Source organism: Sphaeroforma arctica (assembly GCF_001186125.1).
Source record: "Sphaeroforma arctica JP610 unplaced genomic scaffold supercont1.885, whole genome shotgun sequence".
Taxonomy (NCBI): domain Eukaryota; class Ichthyosporea; order Ichthyophonida; genus Sphaeroforma; species Sphaeroforma arctica.
In genome coordinates, this window is record NW_014039673.1 from 1 (window position 1) to 17,712 (window position 17,712).

Below are 17,712 nucleotides of genomic sequence, written 5' to 3' on the forward strand. Positions count from 1 at the left end.
TATATATATATATATAATATATATATATATATATATATATATATATATANATATAATAATAATATATATTATATATATATATATATATATATATATATATCTATTATATATTATTATATATATATATACACATATATATATATATATATATATATATATATATAGTGTTATAAATATAAACCTTTTTATTATTAAGAAGTATGCTTGATGACATCGCGCATACTACTATGATTGTGTACAATTGTATGAAAGGATCAAATTTTGGTATCACTTCAATATTTTAGTGGTACACATTTGAACACGTATAAAATGTATATATAGGCGAAAATGATTATGTTGTAATCTATGTATATCGACTGTTATGTGCCAATACGCATATGTACTGTAGCACGTACCAATGTCGGCTTTGACGTGAACGACGCTATACTCCTATATGTGAAAACGAAAGGCAACAAATACATTGATATATCTTCATATACGAAAGTGCAACTAAGAACTTCAATTGTTTATAGTATTGTAATTTTTAAACGGTATGCGCTTTCTATGACTGTGTCTGGCGACTTACTTAGCTGTGGAGGCAGAGATATGTTTCAAACTGATGCAGGTATTTACATTATACCTTAGAAATCTTGTGGCATGCTGTCAACATCTGTCATATAATTAAATCTATGATCACTTGAACACGAATCATTGTCAGCCCTTATGTTATGTTCATTTCAAGTCGCAAATTGGTCCACAAATTTGTACCGTTTCCGATTTGTTCAACACCCTTGTAAACCATTTTGTATTGCTCAACTACCCACTAGTTCCCACTGCGCACGATTTTAATTCTCCTCTCCACAAACGCACATATGCAGCGGCCCCGCTTTTCTTCCGCGCACCAGCGGTGGTACTGTTGTTTCTGGCGCTATGGGGTGTGAATGTATTTGTGTTTGAAACCTTCGGTATCAACTATGCAACAGCCCTGGGCATCCGTCCCGGTAAGTCACCCACGCGTCCTTAACGAATCGTTCATCCTGTATTGCGATTCAGAAATGTACTTGCCTTGTTAGTTTAAAGTTAGCTACGAGTGTTTGTTTATGTAGTGCCATTTTGGGAATATTTGCTGTGCCGCGCTGTGTGTATTGTGCTCACACACACTTCATCTATGAGCCTATCTGATAGTGGTGGAATGGACAACTATTGTGAGATAACCCCAGCACCTTGCTATACCTGGTCTCGAGAGTGGAATGCTTTTTCTGCTGGCGTGAAATGTTAAACCAATATGGCAATAGATGTTAGAATTCTCGCACTATTTATAGATTTGAACACGGTACGAAGATGCTGAAATGGTTTTCAATAGACACAAAAATCACTTGCACCGTTCTCTGACCGTCACTACACCCAAACGAATGGCTGACAGACCACCAGTGAGTCCACAACTAAAATATTTGTTCTCTTTTACCTCAGTACAATATATACTATGCCCACTTTGTGGGACGCGATAGGGGACATGAACATGCCCACTCCTTTCTTATTGCGACTACAAACAGATCAAGTGCTGAAGTGGGATGAAATAGCTACCGGCAGCATGACGGGGCTCATAATTCTGGGTGTCGCGCTGGGAGTGTTCTCTACCGCCGTAGAACCTGGTACACCTTTGGAAGATACCATCCCCGTATTTACGCTGGGCTTGTTGATGTATATGTTTCTGACCAAGCGGGTAAGCGGATACAACAGATTTGCGCATGCACTCAAAAGGCCAATAGCGCGTACGAGCATACACTCCGCATGCACAGCCGGATTCCATACCAAACATCGACCAACCAACAGAGCCAATTAGAAATCAAATCGCGGTGCAAATCTTCAAAACTTGTCTGGGTGATATATACTAAGCGTGCAAGTTTTAAGAATTATAACATGTATGCACAAGGTATATGCTAATGCACAACCCATGGTGCATTTTGGATTGGAAGATTTCCGTTCGCGCCATGTTAACTGATATATAATTTCGTCTCTTTTTCGGATGAACAGCATGTATACTATCATCATGCCAGGAAATGGATCCATGGAATTTTGTATAAGGTAAATGCTTACTTTTTATCATGTCCCATGGAAATACTGACAGAGTTTTATTGTTTTGATCAAGTGCGAACATGCCTTTCTCGATGGAGCCTTTAATCAAGACGCATCACTTTCTCTACGTATCAACACCGCTTTGAAATAGCCGCAACCCATAATATATGGGTGGGTCAAGATTGCAATAATTGAAACCTTCGAACCATATATACTGCAGTGCATCTTTCCCGGTGCACGAATAAGCTTTGCCGAAGTATTTATTGCCGATGGACTGACGTCACTCTCTAAGGTATGAATTGAATTCCGCATCGCATAGAACGCTTTGTCCTTTCACTCGCCCAGTTTCGAAACTGAAGCTTCCCTGACACCCTACACCCTAATTCACTGCTACATCTGCTTGCACGTCCACGTAAAGAAGCGTTTTCTCGGACTTTGCACCCATACTCAATGTCTGCTTCTAATACAGGTCTTTGCGGACTTTGAACAGATCTTCTGCTTTGTGGGCTATCATGTGCAGTAAGTAGTGAACTATACCTCGCGCACGTGTGCTAGTATGCACTCGTACAAGTGTACACTTAGTCTAAAAAGAGTATAGAAAGGCTCTCTTATACAAGATTCAAAGTATATTTGTCTTCATAGTGTATTTTTGGTGTCTTGGCTTTCGCATATGAGTGTGTCCGGGATCTTCAAGCGATTTAGTATATTCATTCTTGAAGATCGCACTTCCACTACCATGTCAGTGTGAGATTTCATAATACTTCCATTGATAGTATTTTTTTGTCATGTCTTAAAGCCTTTTTAATATTTGTCATATTACGCCCATATCCGCATATGTGTGTGTATGTTTATCATTACACGAACGCTCTCCCTCTATAGTTATCAACCAAAGTTGTGGCCCGCAGGATAGTCAAACTTCAGTGATGTTTACCGTTATTAATATGCGTCTCCAGGATAGGATGTATATTTTTTCCTCGCCTTCCTATACATCATTTTAGACTGACACATTCACTTTTCCTTACAACGTTTTCGCTTCTGCCTCAGTCAGTGGGATGTTTACGATGCCTCGCCAGGGTGCATGTCATCGCTTTTTCTCCCCATTGTGGTATCAATCCCGTACACAATCAGACTTCGCCAGGTATGCTGTCACTGGTCGTTGCCAAACAGGCTATACACGTCCCACTTCTTTATTCTGCACCACTACTTGAAATACAATCTATTCTGCTCTGTTGCTCGAGAATAGTACTTCTTGGTACACAGAGCATGTATCTTGTACAATTGTAAACGTGTGTATACGATGGGTGGTTGCACCGTCAATTTCGCGTACCTTGTAAAGACCTTTCAAACTCAGAAACCACTTCCACGGTACTATATTCACTCCACCGTATAGATTCCCACACTTGAAATACCGGAAGCTTCTCACTCCAGGCCAGTCCGAATAACCACATGTTATATTGTCTTCACAGTGTCCGTGCTTTTTTTTTTTCTGCAGTGTTTGATCGAATACAGAGCGGCTGGCGTTCAGAAAGATTTGGTCAATGCCTTCAAATACGCTAGCGGTATGTGCATTCAAACAGTTGAAGAGAGTTTTATGTTACAAGTACTGCAGTGCAATGTTTATGTAATCTGGGCTGACGATTAGGCTCGCGTGTACAATGTGTAGTGTGCATTGGCTATCTGTCGATAGCAACTAACGATTGCAAAATCACGTTCGAACGATTTTGCGACGCAATATTTTTATGAGGTAGGGATGCCTTGGCTAATTTGATTGAACGTGTATATCAGCTCATTTGTTTCACTACTATTAAGGTATAGCACAACACCAATCGAGTGACTGGAATTTTGGCGACGAAATAAGCACGAACATGTATAGTAGTGTGCATGTAGCTCTACCTCAAGCATCTTCATTTGCAGAACATGTGGACGGCTCGTGAACAATAGCCTCGTGGCTGAGCTGAACAGAACTCCTTTGGAAACGTCTTGCACAATCAGACTTTTTCTTCTACAATGGTTGACATCATTGATATTTTAGTTCACGTGTACTATTCGTGTACTATTCATAATGAAGTTGTCCTGGCCGCAACTATTTTTTGGTCGGACTCTATTTATAATACTGGCTTCATTCCGTGCTTCCATTCACACAGTCATCTTCCTGCTCTCTTTTATATAGCTTACCCCCCAATCTGGTTGGGCCATGCCCTCAAGATGGCACCAACGGGTCAGTCACCGACATTGTATTCCGTAAGTATATTCGCAGCTGACCATAGCATTAGATTTGCATGTGTCAGTGTCTGGTGAGCAAGTGTATTGTTCTAAGGTTTGTGTTATAGCTTGTCTCACAGTGGTTCATGCATGTACATACGCGCCCTTGCTACGTGATGTGACTTGTACGTATGTATACCTATGTTACTATGCAGATGTGAGTATCTTCACATAAGTACATCGGGAGTCATATGTTCGGATACGGGGTGCATAGTATATAAATGAGACGGATGTGTGGTTGAATGTGTGCCCACAACTAACAGACTGTGCACACAGCTTACGCAGTGTACATATACTACATCTGTAGCACAAGGCGCCCAAGCGCGGCAGTCTAATGAAGCTGGTGCTGCCCGCGAATCCAGTTAAATACATCAGAGCGACAACTATCCGTGGCGCTATCGAAATTCACGACACAGACTCGTGGCGAACATGAACCCTCTCGACTTGTCAACCAGGCTATACGGCGCTATCACTTGCTGACATACCCATACTTCCGTGCAACTTAAATCGTTCCCTCCACAGGCGTGGATTCTGGCGAGTGTTGTCAATACTATGTATACCTACTACTGGGATCTGGTATGGGATTGGGGTCTATTTGATCGCACATCCCCTAACTACCCACTCCGTGCCAGGATGATGCTGCCGCGGCCGCTGTAAGTGTGCGGCGTTGAAATTGGGTTGTACTAGTGCGAGTGGAGATCACTGTGTGTATGTGCATCTGTATTTCGTGACTGTGGGGTTACTTGGTAGCTGGGTGTACATCGCGATTCTTTGCATGCCGTTCAGTGGCACACTCACGGTAGCATAAATACGAAGGCGAGAACTTTGGCTACAGACAGGTCCATACTACTGATTTACCTTCAGAGTACTAGGCGCAATTTATGTATCCATTAATGACCTGGTTTGTTCCAAGCATAGACATGCTGTAGCTATTGTCTGCAGTTATTTGGTTACAAAATGGTCGCTAGCGTTCTCATGACAATGTATGTTAGTATTGATATCACTACGTGGTAGATATTGCGCACGTTCGTCTGTGTGGGGGGTTTGTCGGTATACCACATGCATTTATAGACTGTCGTGGTGTCAGTGCAGAACATGCGATATGGCAGCGAGCAGCATGTATTGCATTCCGAACTTCAACCCCAATCAGATGTCGTGACTGTCTATGCTTCTGAGATGCAGCTTAAATGATAAACCCATAGTACTACAGTTTATGTCCTTGTACATGAAGATTCGCTAGGCGATGCTTTGAAGTCATGTCTGTCCATGGTCTTAGAAGCCAGTACTGTCTGCTGTCATTGAAACCTGATTCTCTCGTTCGCTTGTGTACCAACAGGTACTATATGTGGATTCTAATCGACTTAATACTCCGGTGTGTTTGGAGTGTGCAGCTCAGCAATTTGCTGCGCCTCAATTCGGCTGACAAAATCATCCTATTCGAGCTTCTAGAGATCATCAGGTAGGTGCCTTGAACGAGCCTTATAAGCATGTATCGAAATCGAGGGCCGATATACTGATGAGTCTTATGTGTGTGTTGTCTGAACTCACTTTTGTGCAGTAGTATCACCAGTAAAGCTGTGTTTATGATCAAGCGTTGCGCTCGATTGTCCTTTCAGAATGATCAGAGGGATAAAGGCTTGGTCATATTTCACCTTCCGTATGGACTAATGTTAGGCACGGGAAGATCGGTTGTGTGCCAAGTCTAGTGTTATCAGATAAACAGGGCAATGTCAACCCAAAGTACCTGTGACACGATAAACTAACACACGTTGGTCTATGATGCGAAGTCCTCATCGGCTGTTAGGCTTCCGTAAATATTTCTACCAACAGAACTTGAGTACAGGGGTAATATTGATTCTATATTCTCAAAATACTCCACGTAATTAAATACCTGGAAACTCTCGACCTCGCCTTCCGCTTACGCATTTCCAAACCACATGCATACGCGCACACAAACGTATACAGGCGAGCTTTGTGGAATATAGTCAGAGTGGAGTATGAGTGTATCAAGACGGATCTTCACCACGACAAGAATGGTGATTTGCCACGGAGTAGTTATGCGCCTAATATTCCCAGTCTAGGTGCCAAACGGGTGGGGTCGACTAACGGGTCCTTCAACTCCGTAGAAATGACAGAGGTGCCGTTATAAAGTGCCGTTATAAATAGACTAAGGGTGCGAATGCGTCCATAAATCTCTACTTGGGCAGCAAACTGCGGGGTCTTCGACCAGTGGGTGCATCGCACTTACCGAAATGTCAGTGGTTGCATTTGGGAGTGGTCTATTGCCGGCTGTAGTCTGATGACGGCCCTTCAGCTACTTCGAGTTGAAGGCTTTGTATCAAAATGAATACGGGTCTACGCACACAGATCACTGCCGGTATGGAATTTCTCGATTGATTTTGTAGGAGTTTCTGAAACGGAACCTATAGCAATCGACCACTGCGGGTTTACTTGAGCATCGCGGCAAGGGTCAAAGCTTCTCCTGGTGCTTGTACGTACGCATCGATAGGTGAAGTGCAGTTTGCAACTGGTTTCCTTCCCTATACTAGCTAACTGGCTAGGTTGATATCTACGAGATCGTATGTTAGCAGAGCTCAGATGGAGCCTGTCCACTCAATGTGGCAAGGTGTGAGGTATCAAGCGTGCTCGCCTTGCCTTGGAATTGAAGAGCAGTGACGTTCTGGAGAACGTGTCTCCACACCAACACTAAGTATTGACGCCCAGCTGAAGTCACGCGTTTGGGCGCATTGTAGACCCCGACTTCTCAATACTCGCCTCATACACTGTGATGGTGTACTGAAGCCCTTCATTTTGGGGCTCACATCGCACTCTTGTGTTGGCAGAATTAGAGTGCGACGCTACCGTTCAGGAGTGCCTGGTGTGCAATTTGAGACAAGCGAGACATCAATGTATTCACATCGCAACCCGTCAGCGTGGCAAATATCTGAGCTTTCATGCAGCCCACCCAATTTAGGAGCGCGATAGTGTATTCGAATTCACCCCATGGTTGGATGTGCTCGATTGCGTGAGCGTAGCCTACCTCACAGCTACCCCATATTTGGAGTAGCACTGATAAAGGACAGGGCGTGGTCTTTGTCTAAGTCACATGCCAGCCGCTGACCCTATATGCTGGGTACGCACGACCAAGCGACTGAATGACACCAGTGAATGATTGTCTGTCATCTAGCACATGACAATCCCCCTGTACATTGGTGCGTACAGGTGGACGCAATCCATGTCAGCACACACAACGAAAGTCATAATTGTGGAGAATTAGATAATAAGCAAAAGCACCACTGTGATAAGGTAAAAAGGGTAGCAAATGTACTAAACCCAAATAAGTATTAAACTTGGACAGTGCCGCCTGGCGGACAGAATCGCATCCTACCAGAGTGTCTGCCTTGACAAAAGGCTGACATGGTATCAGCCCAGTTATGTCAAAATAGGAGTGCACCAGCCTATAGCAACCCGGTGTTCAAAGCTGCTGCCTGTGTGTGTTTGTGCAGTGTTAATCTAAGTCCGATCAGTGTTGTCAATAACTGACTATCGGTAAAGGGAAAAACCCCATAGTTATCGGACATACATGCACTTCAGAATGAAAGCCACTTGGGCTATTCATCTTAAAGTAAACTTTCGTGTGGGTGACTGACTGGAGCTCTATTACAACAACACACAAATCTTAGAATAAAATAAAATACAAACTGGAAACACCGTGTACTGTGTGAACTAAGGTTCATGGACAGTCTTTGTTTGCTTCTCTAATAGCACCCAGCCTTGCCAACACACCCAGAAACCAAAGGCTCATATTGATTTAGAAGTTACATGTCAGATCTCTATTTACAAAGGTGCATGCATATTTACATATTTATAACATTAATTTATTTTATTTTAAATATTCTCGCTCTTGAATATAAATCTGATAAGGAGTTCCAAATATGGGATTCGTGTCTTCTGGCGGGTTCAGTCTGCACTACGTTGCTAAATGCGTATTTTTTTAAAAACACATCATGCTAAATATGTCCTAACAACCCTGTATCTGACTTTAAACAGCTCTTAAATAGAAGGCTATATTTTTTAAGTATAACCCGATCCTAAGAATACGCGCACACAAGAGCACCTACAAGCAGGTTATGAGAGACCCTATCCCTTTTTTACTGGCATAATCTACACATAACCCGCTACTTATCTTACTTGCTCGATAGCGCCAAACTATCTTAACCGCACGTTTCATAAAGATTTGATTCCAATACCCACAAGACGCACCCTGACCAAGTGGAAGGCCTGTTCAATAAATCTAAAGCGGCGTGACATACACTTAAATTTGTCACATAAATAATGGCGCCTCTCAGTATATGGTCAGTTGGAAACGACGAAATCGCACGCGCACTCACAATCGACGATTGCTTACAAGGGCTGTACGAAGCGTTCGATGCTCTGGGGACGGACAAAGGAGCCAATCCACAGCACATTACCGTGCCCTCGGAGAAGGGATGCGTACTCTTCAAACCAGCAACAGGTACACACATGTCTAGTAAGAGTGTAGTAAATATAGTTGTACGTATGTATAGTGAATAGTGCAGAGGAGTCACTCATGATGTGGCATGTATCGCTCTGCGGATGCATATCCTGTGCTCCCTCATTACGTTGTATGTTTTTTGTTGGGCGTACGTGAATCATATGTTTTATAGATTTACGCGTCACTTCTCTATTTACACGCTCATGTACGCACATCTTGGTACTTTTGGCTCCGTTTAAACGTTCATAGTTTGCTGAATGTTGATTCGTATATCTGTGACTACAGTGCTGGTGATAGTGTTGGTTTCCAATATATCGAATATATACCATAAGCTGGGTCAAGCCTGCTGGAATATGCTCTAATGAGCACACATTTAAGTTTGTTGGACATTGCTAGTGTGTTGTGGCCTCCTGTTGATATTGTATACCGACTTCCTATTGATGTAATGCGCTGGCTACTAGTTACTTAAGAGCATATGGAAATCCTCAGCTTCACTTGCGTAAATAGTTGCGTATGCATCTACGGGCCGACCCCACACTGATAACTGAATTGTACAAAAATATGTTGCTAACACTGTGTTGTAATCTACGCCATCGGAATTAGTAGTTTTGACGGATGCGTACATGTGGATTATACTACACACGCAGTTGAATGATTGAACATATTTCGAATCAATTGGATTATAAAATCAATTTAAGTACACTAACGACGCAGCCGAGAGGTTGCAACTTCAATACTGTACTTTCGAAATGCTTAATTGCTCCCTGTCCTTTGCAACGTTTGTCTAGATATGATTTGCAGAATCATTGACCAGCGCCTTTCCATATTTTATCAAGCCAAAATTTCAGTTTGCGAGTGTACAATGGTGCCGTTAATATCTACTCGCACAAGAGATCGCATTAATTCGTGTCATTTTTTCTATCCCAGTCTGGCTGACCAGTTATGACTTGCCTATAGCAAGGCGTCTATACCGACAATTTACTTTACAGTAGTACGTATCATTCAAATAAACCGTCCACACAACGGTGGAGGAATCCACCAGCGATTGTGACTCATATTCATATCAATTCTGACCTGAATCTACCTGCAGTGCACGGAGCCGGCCTCGGAGCGAAGATCATGAGCGTATTCCCCGGTAACAGTTCCAAAACGCCACCCCTGCCTAATTTGAACGGATTGATTGTCATGATGGATGAAGACACTGGCAAACTCAAGGCGGTCTTGGAGGCAGACTTAATCACAACCATGCGAACGGTGTGTATAGGTCCTTTTCCTAGAATCTTCACGTGCTGTTTTTTTTGTGTCGGCAGTGTCTCTCAATACCTGTGTTGTGTTGAATTGCTGTGTATTCGATCCTATTGTGCTGAACTAGTTGCTCAACAACTGAGATACGCAACATTGTAGACGCATTTTGCAGTGTTAATCAACGAAGTTTGTGCTTCATTTTCTATGAGGTTGTATTTTGTCATGCTGGATATACACACTGGCGCTTAAACTCAAGAATGTGACACTGATCCCAATAGATCGCCGATAAAAACACTCTTGAAGTTTGTATATTCTGAGCCATTTATGGAGTTGGCTATGGATTTATATATGTTCCTGTATGTGTGAATATAATACGTATTTGTGCATGGATGTCATAAGATTCATCATCAGAAACTATCAGATATGAAAATCACAGCTAACTTTGTGTAGATTTACTGTTACGCTTCAAGAAAAGAAGAGTGCTCGCGTGTATTTTGGAACATGGCATGTGTGTAAATATATATATACCCCTATGTTTGTGAAGGCCTGTCATTTTCCGAGCCTGCAGTGTCATCTTTATCTTGTGGAAAACTGTGATAAGGAGCCTTGTTGTTTCAAGCAATGAGGATAGTGCTGCACACACTCGCTGCTGAACAGTTACGGATACTGGGCATGTGAATCTGTGCTATCTATCACGAGCATGGCAAACCTTGCCCTGCACGACTCTAGATGTGCAATACTTAATTGACTTATTTCAATTCGTCGTCAACATATATTCAATGCGCGTTGCTACCGTCTGCGGTTAGTGTGCTTGCTAGACCAGACCCTATTTTTTTCATCCCTTACACGCTTCGGCTTTCTTGCACATAATCAAACCAAGTCAAAATTGATAATTCTGGTATGTTAATTCGATTTTGGAACTTGATGATTAAAACTTAGCTTCGACGTGCGCGAGGAAATGTGGTGCATCTCATTACTCGATGATTCTCTACGCGCACTCGCGTTGTGTTCTATTGTGGATCATTTTTTGCAAATTGCGATGAGGGTTGTACACGGATTTTCATCAAAGACTCAAATATGTATATTGGCCCATACCTGCGTGGTGGCCACACTCTCTTCCCAGCTCGGACTTTTCGAAGATTCGACCCCCATAAATTTATTTAGGTTTAAATGATACAAGGGTAAATTGCATGGAATATTCGGTTTATCATCTCACATTTACATATATTATCTTCGATTTTTCATCATCCCATATTTACATATCTTCCCTTCACGTACCCGTGCATCAGGCCGGTGGATCTGCCGTTTCCGTTCAAGTTATGGCACCGGAAAACTGTCAGGTACTCACAGTGTTCGGTGCCGGACCACAAGCCGAGTGGCACATTCGAATGATGGTGCACGTCCGACCTTCCATCAAGCAGGTACGTATCTACACTCATTTAAATATAAAATACGCTCTCAAAGGGACAAACTTATGTTTATCATCAGGCAAGATTTGTCCATTTGGGACCGTAGCTACGGATTGATCCATTTTCATTTCACAACGACTGTGCGTCATTTTCTAGATTGAATGACTTAGGAAGTAGTCAGAGCACAAGTGCAATTAACAATGTGGCGTGTGCTAGCAAGATTCATTTCAATTTGCGTCTCGTCATTGACATTGCAATCGTTTTTACTGTAAATTTGTCAGCCGTACGCGTGTAAAGAAATCGATGCTACGTTTAAAAAAAAAGCTCATCAAATTATAAAGGCTATTGGCCCCATTTATTACTATTGTGCAATCGGCCCGTTTCTGTTGCAATGCTGTTATAGACGTTCGATAAATCCGGTAGAATGACACACGTGTACGTGGGTAATCAACACTCGCATTAATTTAGCCATGAGGGTGTTACTCGAAAGTTTGTTTACACGGTGTTTCAGCTATCCTAGGCAAACCATTGGCTTAGTTGGCGAACAATATCTGTCGATACCTACATCGTGTGATTGCGCTATGACGATATATTTGAGCCGAATCCATTTTTATCTGTTTGTACCTGCACACATACCTTCGCCATGGAGTGGACTAAGCAGCACATTGTACATGCATGTGACGCATCGTTAAGTTAGGATATCAGAACGTGAATTATAAACACGACATCATTACGAAATCAACATGTACGATTTACGACATAAATACAAGGCAAATATTTACGGTGTCAATATGTGACCAATAATTACGAGATCATTTTTTTGTGGATGTAGATTGCGCATACTGTTTCATGCAGCACATCTTGTTTGCTACCGGCTTCATACTCATCCGTATTCAACATCTGTTACAATTATATCGCATACCCTGATGGATGTATAGCGGCAACAGTTAGTTCGCTACTTTTTGTTACAAATTCAATAGATTAGGTAAATCTTATAAATTCGTGATTCATCGTATGCCTACCCAGCACCCATCCTCTATCCGTCCCAGCCATATGTTATTCATGCTTATTATATGCAATTTATACTGAAGATTGCTACGCCTACTGCTGTATCTCATTTGACATCTCAAACAAACACACAGGTGTATGTTGTAAACCGCACGTTCAGCACTGCCGAGCTTTTAGCACAGCGAATGTCGAGTGTTTGGGACGGTGTAGATATCAAGGCGACAGCCGATTCAGAATTTGCCGTGAGGCAGGCCGACATTATCGCTACGTGCACTGCAGCTGTATGTGTCTGTATGAATTCACAAATTCGATCACGCATCATGCACATAATCTCGATTTTGAATCTGCATGACAGGGATAGTGTTCTGCAACAGATACTTGTACACATGACGTGCCTTGTAGTATCTGCTACGTATTTCAAGATATCAACCTTGTATATGTTCTTATTCACGCGTGACATGCTAGTTCCTCTTCTGAATGAAGTCCAACCACTTCCACTATCGCAAACTATTCTGACCATTGTCTATTGAAGGACAAAAAAGGATGCACATGCTCTGTGGTCGCTGTGAATACAGATTTGCATGCGTAATACGTACACACTTGACCGCACTTCACCAGTATATGACTTTCCTTGCGAACTCACTGTGCATTTAGCGGATTCATGGGAATCTGTCGGGTGGTGACAAAATCAATTCATCCGCGAACTTAGATGTGATAGGCTGGTCTTTGATATGGACAACAGCAAGTCTGGATGTCACGTGCTACGCAACCCGTAGTAGTTTGTGCTAACCATGATTGAAGAGTCTGCCAATAGATTCTCCAAAACACTACAATGGTATGTCCATCAACGAAATTGCAGAAGCCCGCTTCTAATCAGTATATCATTTTCCTTTAGCGAGCGGCTCTGTTCGAGGCAAACTGGGTCAAGCCAACTTGCCACATCGCAGCAGTTGGCTCCTTCACACATGATATGCGCGAGGTGTGTGCAGTACACTACAAAAACAAATTTGTATTAGCGAGTTGTCCTCAGATCGCAAATATATATTGATTTCTCAATGTTAAATTGCCTTAGCTACGGTATGAGTATGTGTTTGTATGCGGCTGTCTGTGTGATCTGTGACGGATTTGTTCGTTAGCGAGTTCAAGATTAAGACGGGCAGATTTTATATGCCGACGAGGTATGTGAAATTTTGTTCAAATAAGCGAATATCATCAAACTACATTTTTAGAGCAGCATGCATATGCAATATGAAGGATCATTGAATTCAAAGTATTCTTTTCAGAGGGTTTTGTATAAGTTTATTGACGCAGAACTGAATGCAGCATGAGTTTAAAGGAGTCTAGTGGCATTCTCCTCCCATACTTCTTGAATAATAGGATATGTGTGCCAATACTATGCGTCACTACTGTAACGTTTATATATGAAAACGAACCTCTCAGACTACGGGCTGCCTACGTCACTACAGCTACCTGTGGAGATATTCCGAGACGCAGATGTAGTAGTGGATTGCGGATTAGCCAGCGAAGAAGCCGGCGAGTTGCTAGACGCCTTCGAGGTTTGAATTCACAAGCTACTTCGCTCGCAATGTGTTTTAAACGCTGACAATACAATGTCAACTCTCCAGTACTGTGACCATGTTATTGTATATGCTTGTTTAGCTTACAGAACGCGTTTGATCTATCACCACGATATTTTTTGGATATGATACATACACAAATTCTCGCCATATAATAAGTATCGATTCGCAACTATTATTTTTGGCTTAGATGGGAACTCTGGATGCTGCGGTTTTGCCAACTATTGGTAACTGGATTCGACACGGAACACAGCCTACGAAAGGGAGAAGAACGATATACAAATCAGTCGGTGAGCTATTGTGAAATTGGCACAATCCCATCGGACACATCATAGATGTCGTATTCGATTTCATGCCACTTTCTTCTCGTAGTGGACGTTCGCGATTGAAAGCTAACGACAGTTCTATAACATGCTTTTCTCCCTTGCCTCAGGTTTCGGGCTTATGGATATTGCGGTGTCGAATAAAGTTCTAGAAGCTCTTGAGGCAGAATTCTGAGTATATACTCGCCACCAATAAGCGTGAGGAATCAGTTTGGACTGTCGTGCGCGCATAGATGTGGCCGTGTACACATTAAAACTTGTCTGAACGTGCGCGAACTGAGCAATGTACAATGTCATGCACTGTGGAGAGTGATGCGTGTTTATTTATGTATATCCCTTAGGATTACGCGTACGTATGAAATAGAATTGTTGCTACAACTTACTAATTTGCGCACAAAGTGCGCTAATATAGGGACCGATCCATGCCTTCATCCCTACATTCGTCATTGGTCATTGTTTTGCTCCATTGGCTAAGTGCTTCCCATCCATCGCTAGTGTCCAAGTAAACTGTTGGTACTTGTTCACATCGCATACGTTTTTGTAGGGTTTCGTCATCCACACCGTTGGTCCCACTGTACTGGAAGATCCACACAGGTTTGCCTTGCTCGAACAAGTTTCCATACGTACCAGTGGTGTACAGGTTTATGTCATAAGGATACCAGTTAAACAAGCTTTCCACGATGTAGCCATCGAAAAGACCGGCTGTATCGTGATTGTTGTAATAAGATGGATTTTTCAGAACTATCTTGAGGCCAATGGAATGCGCATACTCAACTAATCCCTCCATGTAATCTATATATCGATCGTCGATCTCTTGATTTTGTCGTGCTCGTGCCGCAATACTGTCGTTCTCGGCGACGACATCGCTGGGCTTTGCGTTGTCAGTACTTACCATAGTGAAACCAAATCCCTTAACCTTGTCCAGTACCTTTTTCATTATTTCGAGCACTGCTGGGAGATCATCAGGATTGTACCAGTAGTCACCCCAATACCCACCATTTCCATTATCATCCTCGTTTTGCACCCATTTATAGTTTAAGAGTTCATCGAAGTCCAGTATAGGATTCGACGGATTTACGGTGCCAACACTGATATAGCACATCACTTCCACTGAATCATCAGCTATAGCATCCTGCACCTTCGAATCATAACGACCAGATACCGACGAGAACACAACGTCGGCTCCCGAACAATCAGTCTCTCCTTGATGACCAGAATTGGACCACGCAAGATTACATAAAGTAGATCTTTCGTTCAGTGACCGCGACGACCTATTCAAAGTTCGTGGAGCGTTTTCTGTGGACTTGGCTGTAACTGCTCCTGCCAGTAGCAGTGCAAACGTGCTAATCTGCATTACTAGCGTTGTATGTTTTTGCGTTGAGTGTATGCAACTACAAGACCTTTGTAAGAAATGTAAACAAACACAATTCAGCGGGAATCTTTAAATAGTAAACGTAAGTAAAAATTCTTCAGTCATGGGTTCCTGGGAGTCCTGGGCCTCAGGGCCGCCCATGGGCAAATATCAAATTGGGAATGAGATGGATATGATACTTGATAGACATTCCTGTGTGAAGAACGACCGAGTTTGTATTATTTATTTCGTAATTATGGTTTTGTGAAACAATTGTTGTTGTTATGGATGGAAGGCTATGCTAAATGCAAACAATTTAGAAGGCTATGCTATTTGAATACAATCAATTTGGCAGAGTTCCGACTCTTACTCACAATAAATGCTCTCAGCTCATTCGTTTTTTGGTTTGTGCTTTTTTACTTATTTTGGATGAGACTTCTCACTTCAGACTTGTTGTGGGTTCACTGGTGGGTTGTATTGATTTGTGAATCACTCTAACATTGTATTTGTGAATTGTGACACAGTGTCACAGAGTATGAGAAATCGTGGCCTCGTGACCGTGGGTCCTTGGCCCGTGGGTCGTGAACTCGCGCCTCGCGGCTTGGACGGTTGCATCACCAGTCCATCACTCATCAGACATTTTTTTATAAATTAGCCCGTCACCAGTTCTGCAGTTCGCCAGGGCAATGGCAGACTGGCAGGCACTATTTTAAAAGATAGCTTTACCATCATCAATCGCATTATCGGCTATCGCAGACATCACAAATTCACGAATCACGAATTCACGATCAATACATAGAGAGTTAGAGACAACAACGTTGAGTCTTGAGTCTTGACAGCTATTTATTTATTTATCTTTATATTTTTACATTTATAGTCTTTTTTATAGAGCATAGATTTTTTTAAAGCGATCACTATTTTTGCTCTCTCTCTATTTTTGTTTTGAAAAGACAGAGCCCCTGAGTTTTAGTGAGCCGAACTATATGGTCTAATTAATAGCTGTTATGTAAATATTGACATTTTTAAAAGCCCGTCTTTTGGCAAAATATAGTTCGCAGGTTATGCCACAAGTGTATTCCATTAACCAGACCTCTATAACGTATAAAACCGTAGCACGTTTAACGGTAACCCATCGATAATTGACTCAATTGAGAGGCGAGAGCAAAATATTTAGATGTCGATCGGCAGCTATAGTTTTTACAAGGTTGTCATGCCAACAAACAATTTTTTAACCATTTGTAGCTCCTCTTATTTAATTCTATATATCTAAAACATTTACCCTTTTTATTTTTATTATTGTCATCTACCAAAACAATCACCGAAAATCGAACACAGCCGAATGGAGTATGCGCAAAATACATGTATTTATTTGAGTCACAAATTCACATCACAGGCTCGTGCCAATGTAACGTTCCTTCTCTCGCTTCTTGTGCGTGTGTGACTGTGTCAGTTGTGATTTGTGACTGACTGACTGTGGTCTGTGAGTCTGTGACCGACTGTCAAACTGACCGTATGTGTAAATAATTTACTTTCATATATACCATTCTTCAATTTATATATTCAAAGAATTTATACATACATATTGGAGATGGTTTTATTTATATATTTTTATCAGATATCTGACACATAAATACAACACGCACAAGAGAACATAGTATTCACATATGTACTCTACTCATAACTCAAACCTCGGTACATACACTATACTCCCCACAGATATAAATTCCAGAATCCGGATCGCTGTAAATTCGTCTGACTTCTGTTCAAATGTTGAATTTGAAGTTTGGACAAAAGTTGGAAAGTTGAAAATATTATACACTCTATTTTACTGTTCCAGTGTTCTATCTTCAAACAAGAGATCATACTTTAGCATTGTACCGCATTAGAGCAGTTGACACTCGACATTCGACAGTCGACAGCCGCATAGCACTATTCACTTAAAGTTAGCCAATTTTAATATATTTAT

General features: G+C 41.8%; 3 protein-coding genes across 4 annotated transcripts; 2 read left to right on the plus strand and 1 right to left on the minus strand.

Annotated features, from left to right (window-relative positions):
- Positions 1-920: 920 nt before the first annotated feature.
- On the plus strand, positions 921-8,023 carry SARC_09086 (the record flags this gene model as incomplete). Of its 2 annotated transcripts, XM_014296909.1 has the most annotated exons (11): positions 921-980; positions 1,533-1,702; positions 2,014-2,064; positions 2,276-2,347; positions 2,525-2,574; positions 3,100-3,193; positions 3,548-3,614; positions 4,226-4,296; positions 4,840-4,970; positions 5,654-5,776; positions 6,283-8,023. In XM_014296909.1, coding segments are annotated over 11 exons (1,073 nt in total), but the record flags the coding sequence as incomplete, so codon positions are not given. The 2 variants fall into 2 exon arrangements, with proteins under 2 accessions (XP_014152384.1, XP_014152385.1); XM_014296910.1 differs by lacking the exon at positions 921-980 and having other exon boundaries at positions 1,467-1,702.
- A 362-nt stretch (positions 8,024-8,385) lies between these two features.
- SARC_09087 (hypothetical protein) lies at positions 8,386-15,787 on the plus strand. The gene is made up of 8 exons (XM_014296911.1): positions 8,386-8,833; positions 9,924-10,087; positions 11,368-11,499; positions 12,630-12,776; positions 13,391-13,474; positions 13,962-14,051; positions 14,263-14,362; positions 14,506-15,787. The coding sequence occupies exons 1-8, from the start codon at positions 8,653-8,655 to the stop codon at positions 14,568-14,570; spliced, it is 963 nt and encodes a 320-aa protein (XP_014152386.1). The 5' UTR covers positions 8,386-8,652; the 3' UTR covers positions 14,571-15,787.
- On the minus strand, positions 14,696-15,749 carry SARC_09088 (hypothetical protein; the record flags this gene model as incomplete). The annotated part of the gene is made up of 1 exon (XM_014296912.1): positions 14,696-15,749. The coding sequence occupies one exon, from the start codon at positions 15,747-15,749 to the stop codon at positions 14,799-14,801; it is 951 nt and encodes a 316-aa protein (XP_014152387.1). The 3' UTR covers positions 14,696-14,798.
- Positions 15,788-17,712: the final 1,925 nt, after the last annotated feature.

Excerpts from the sequence above, each read along its gene's own strand:
- SARC_09087 (XM_014296911.1), top strand. The coding sequence starts at position 8,653 with ATGGCGCCTCTCAGTATATGGTCAGTTGGAAACGACGAAATCGCACGC. Across the intron at positions 10,088-11,367 it reads TAATCACAACCATGCGAACG|GCCGGTGGATCTGCCGTTTC; the intron begins GTGTGTATAGGT and ends CCCGTGCATCAG. Across the intron at positions 12,777-13,390 it reads TCGCTACGTGCACTGCAGCT|CGAGCGGCTCTGTTCGAGGC; the intron begins GTATGTGTCTGT and ends ATTTTCCTTTAG.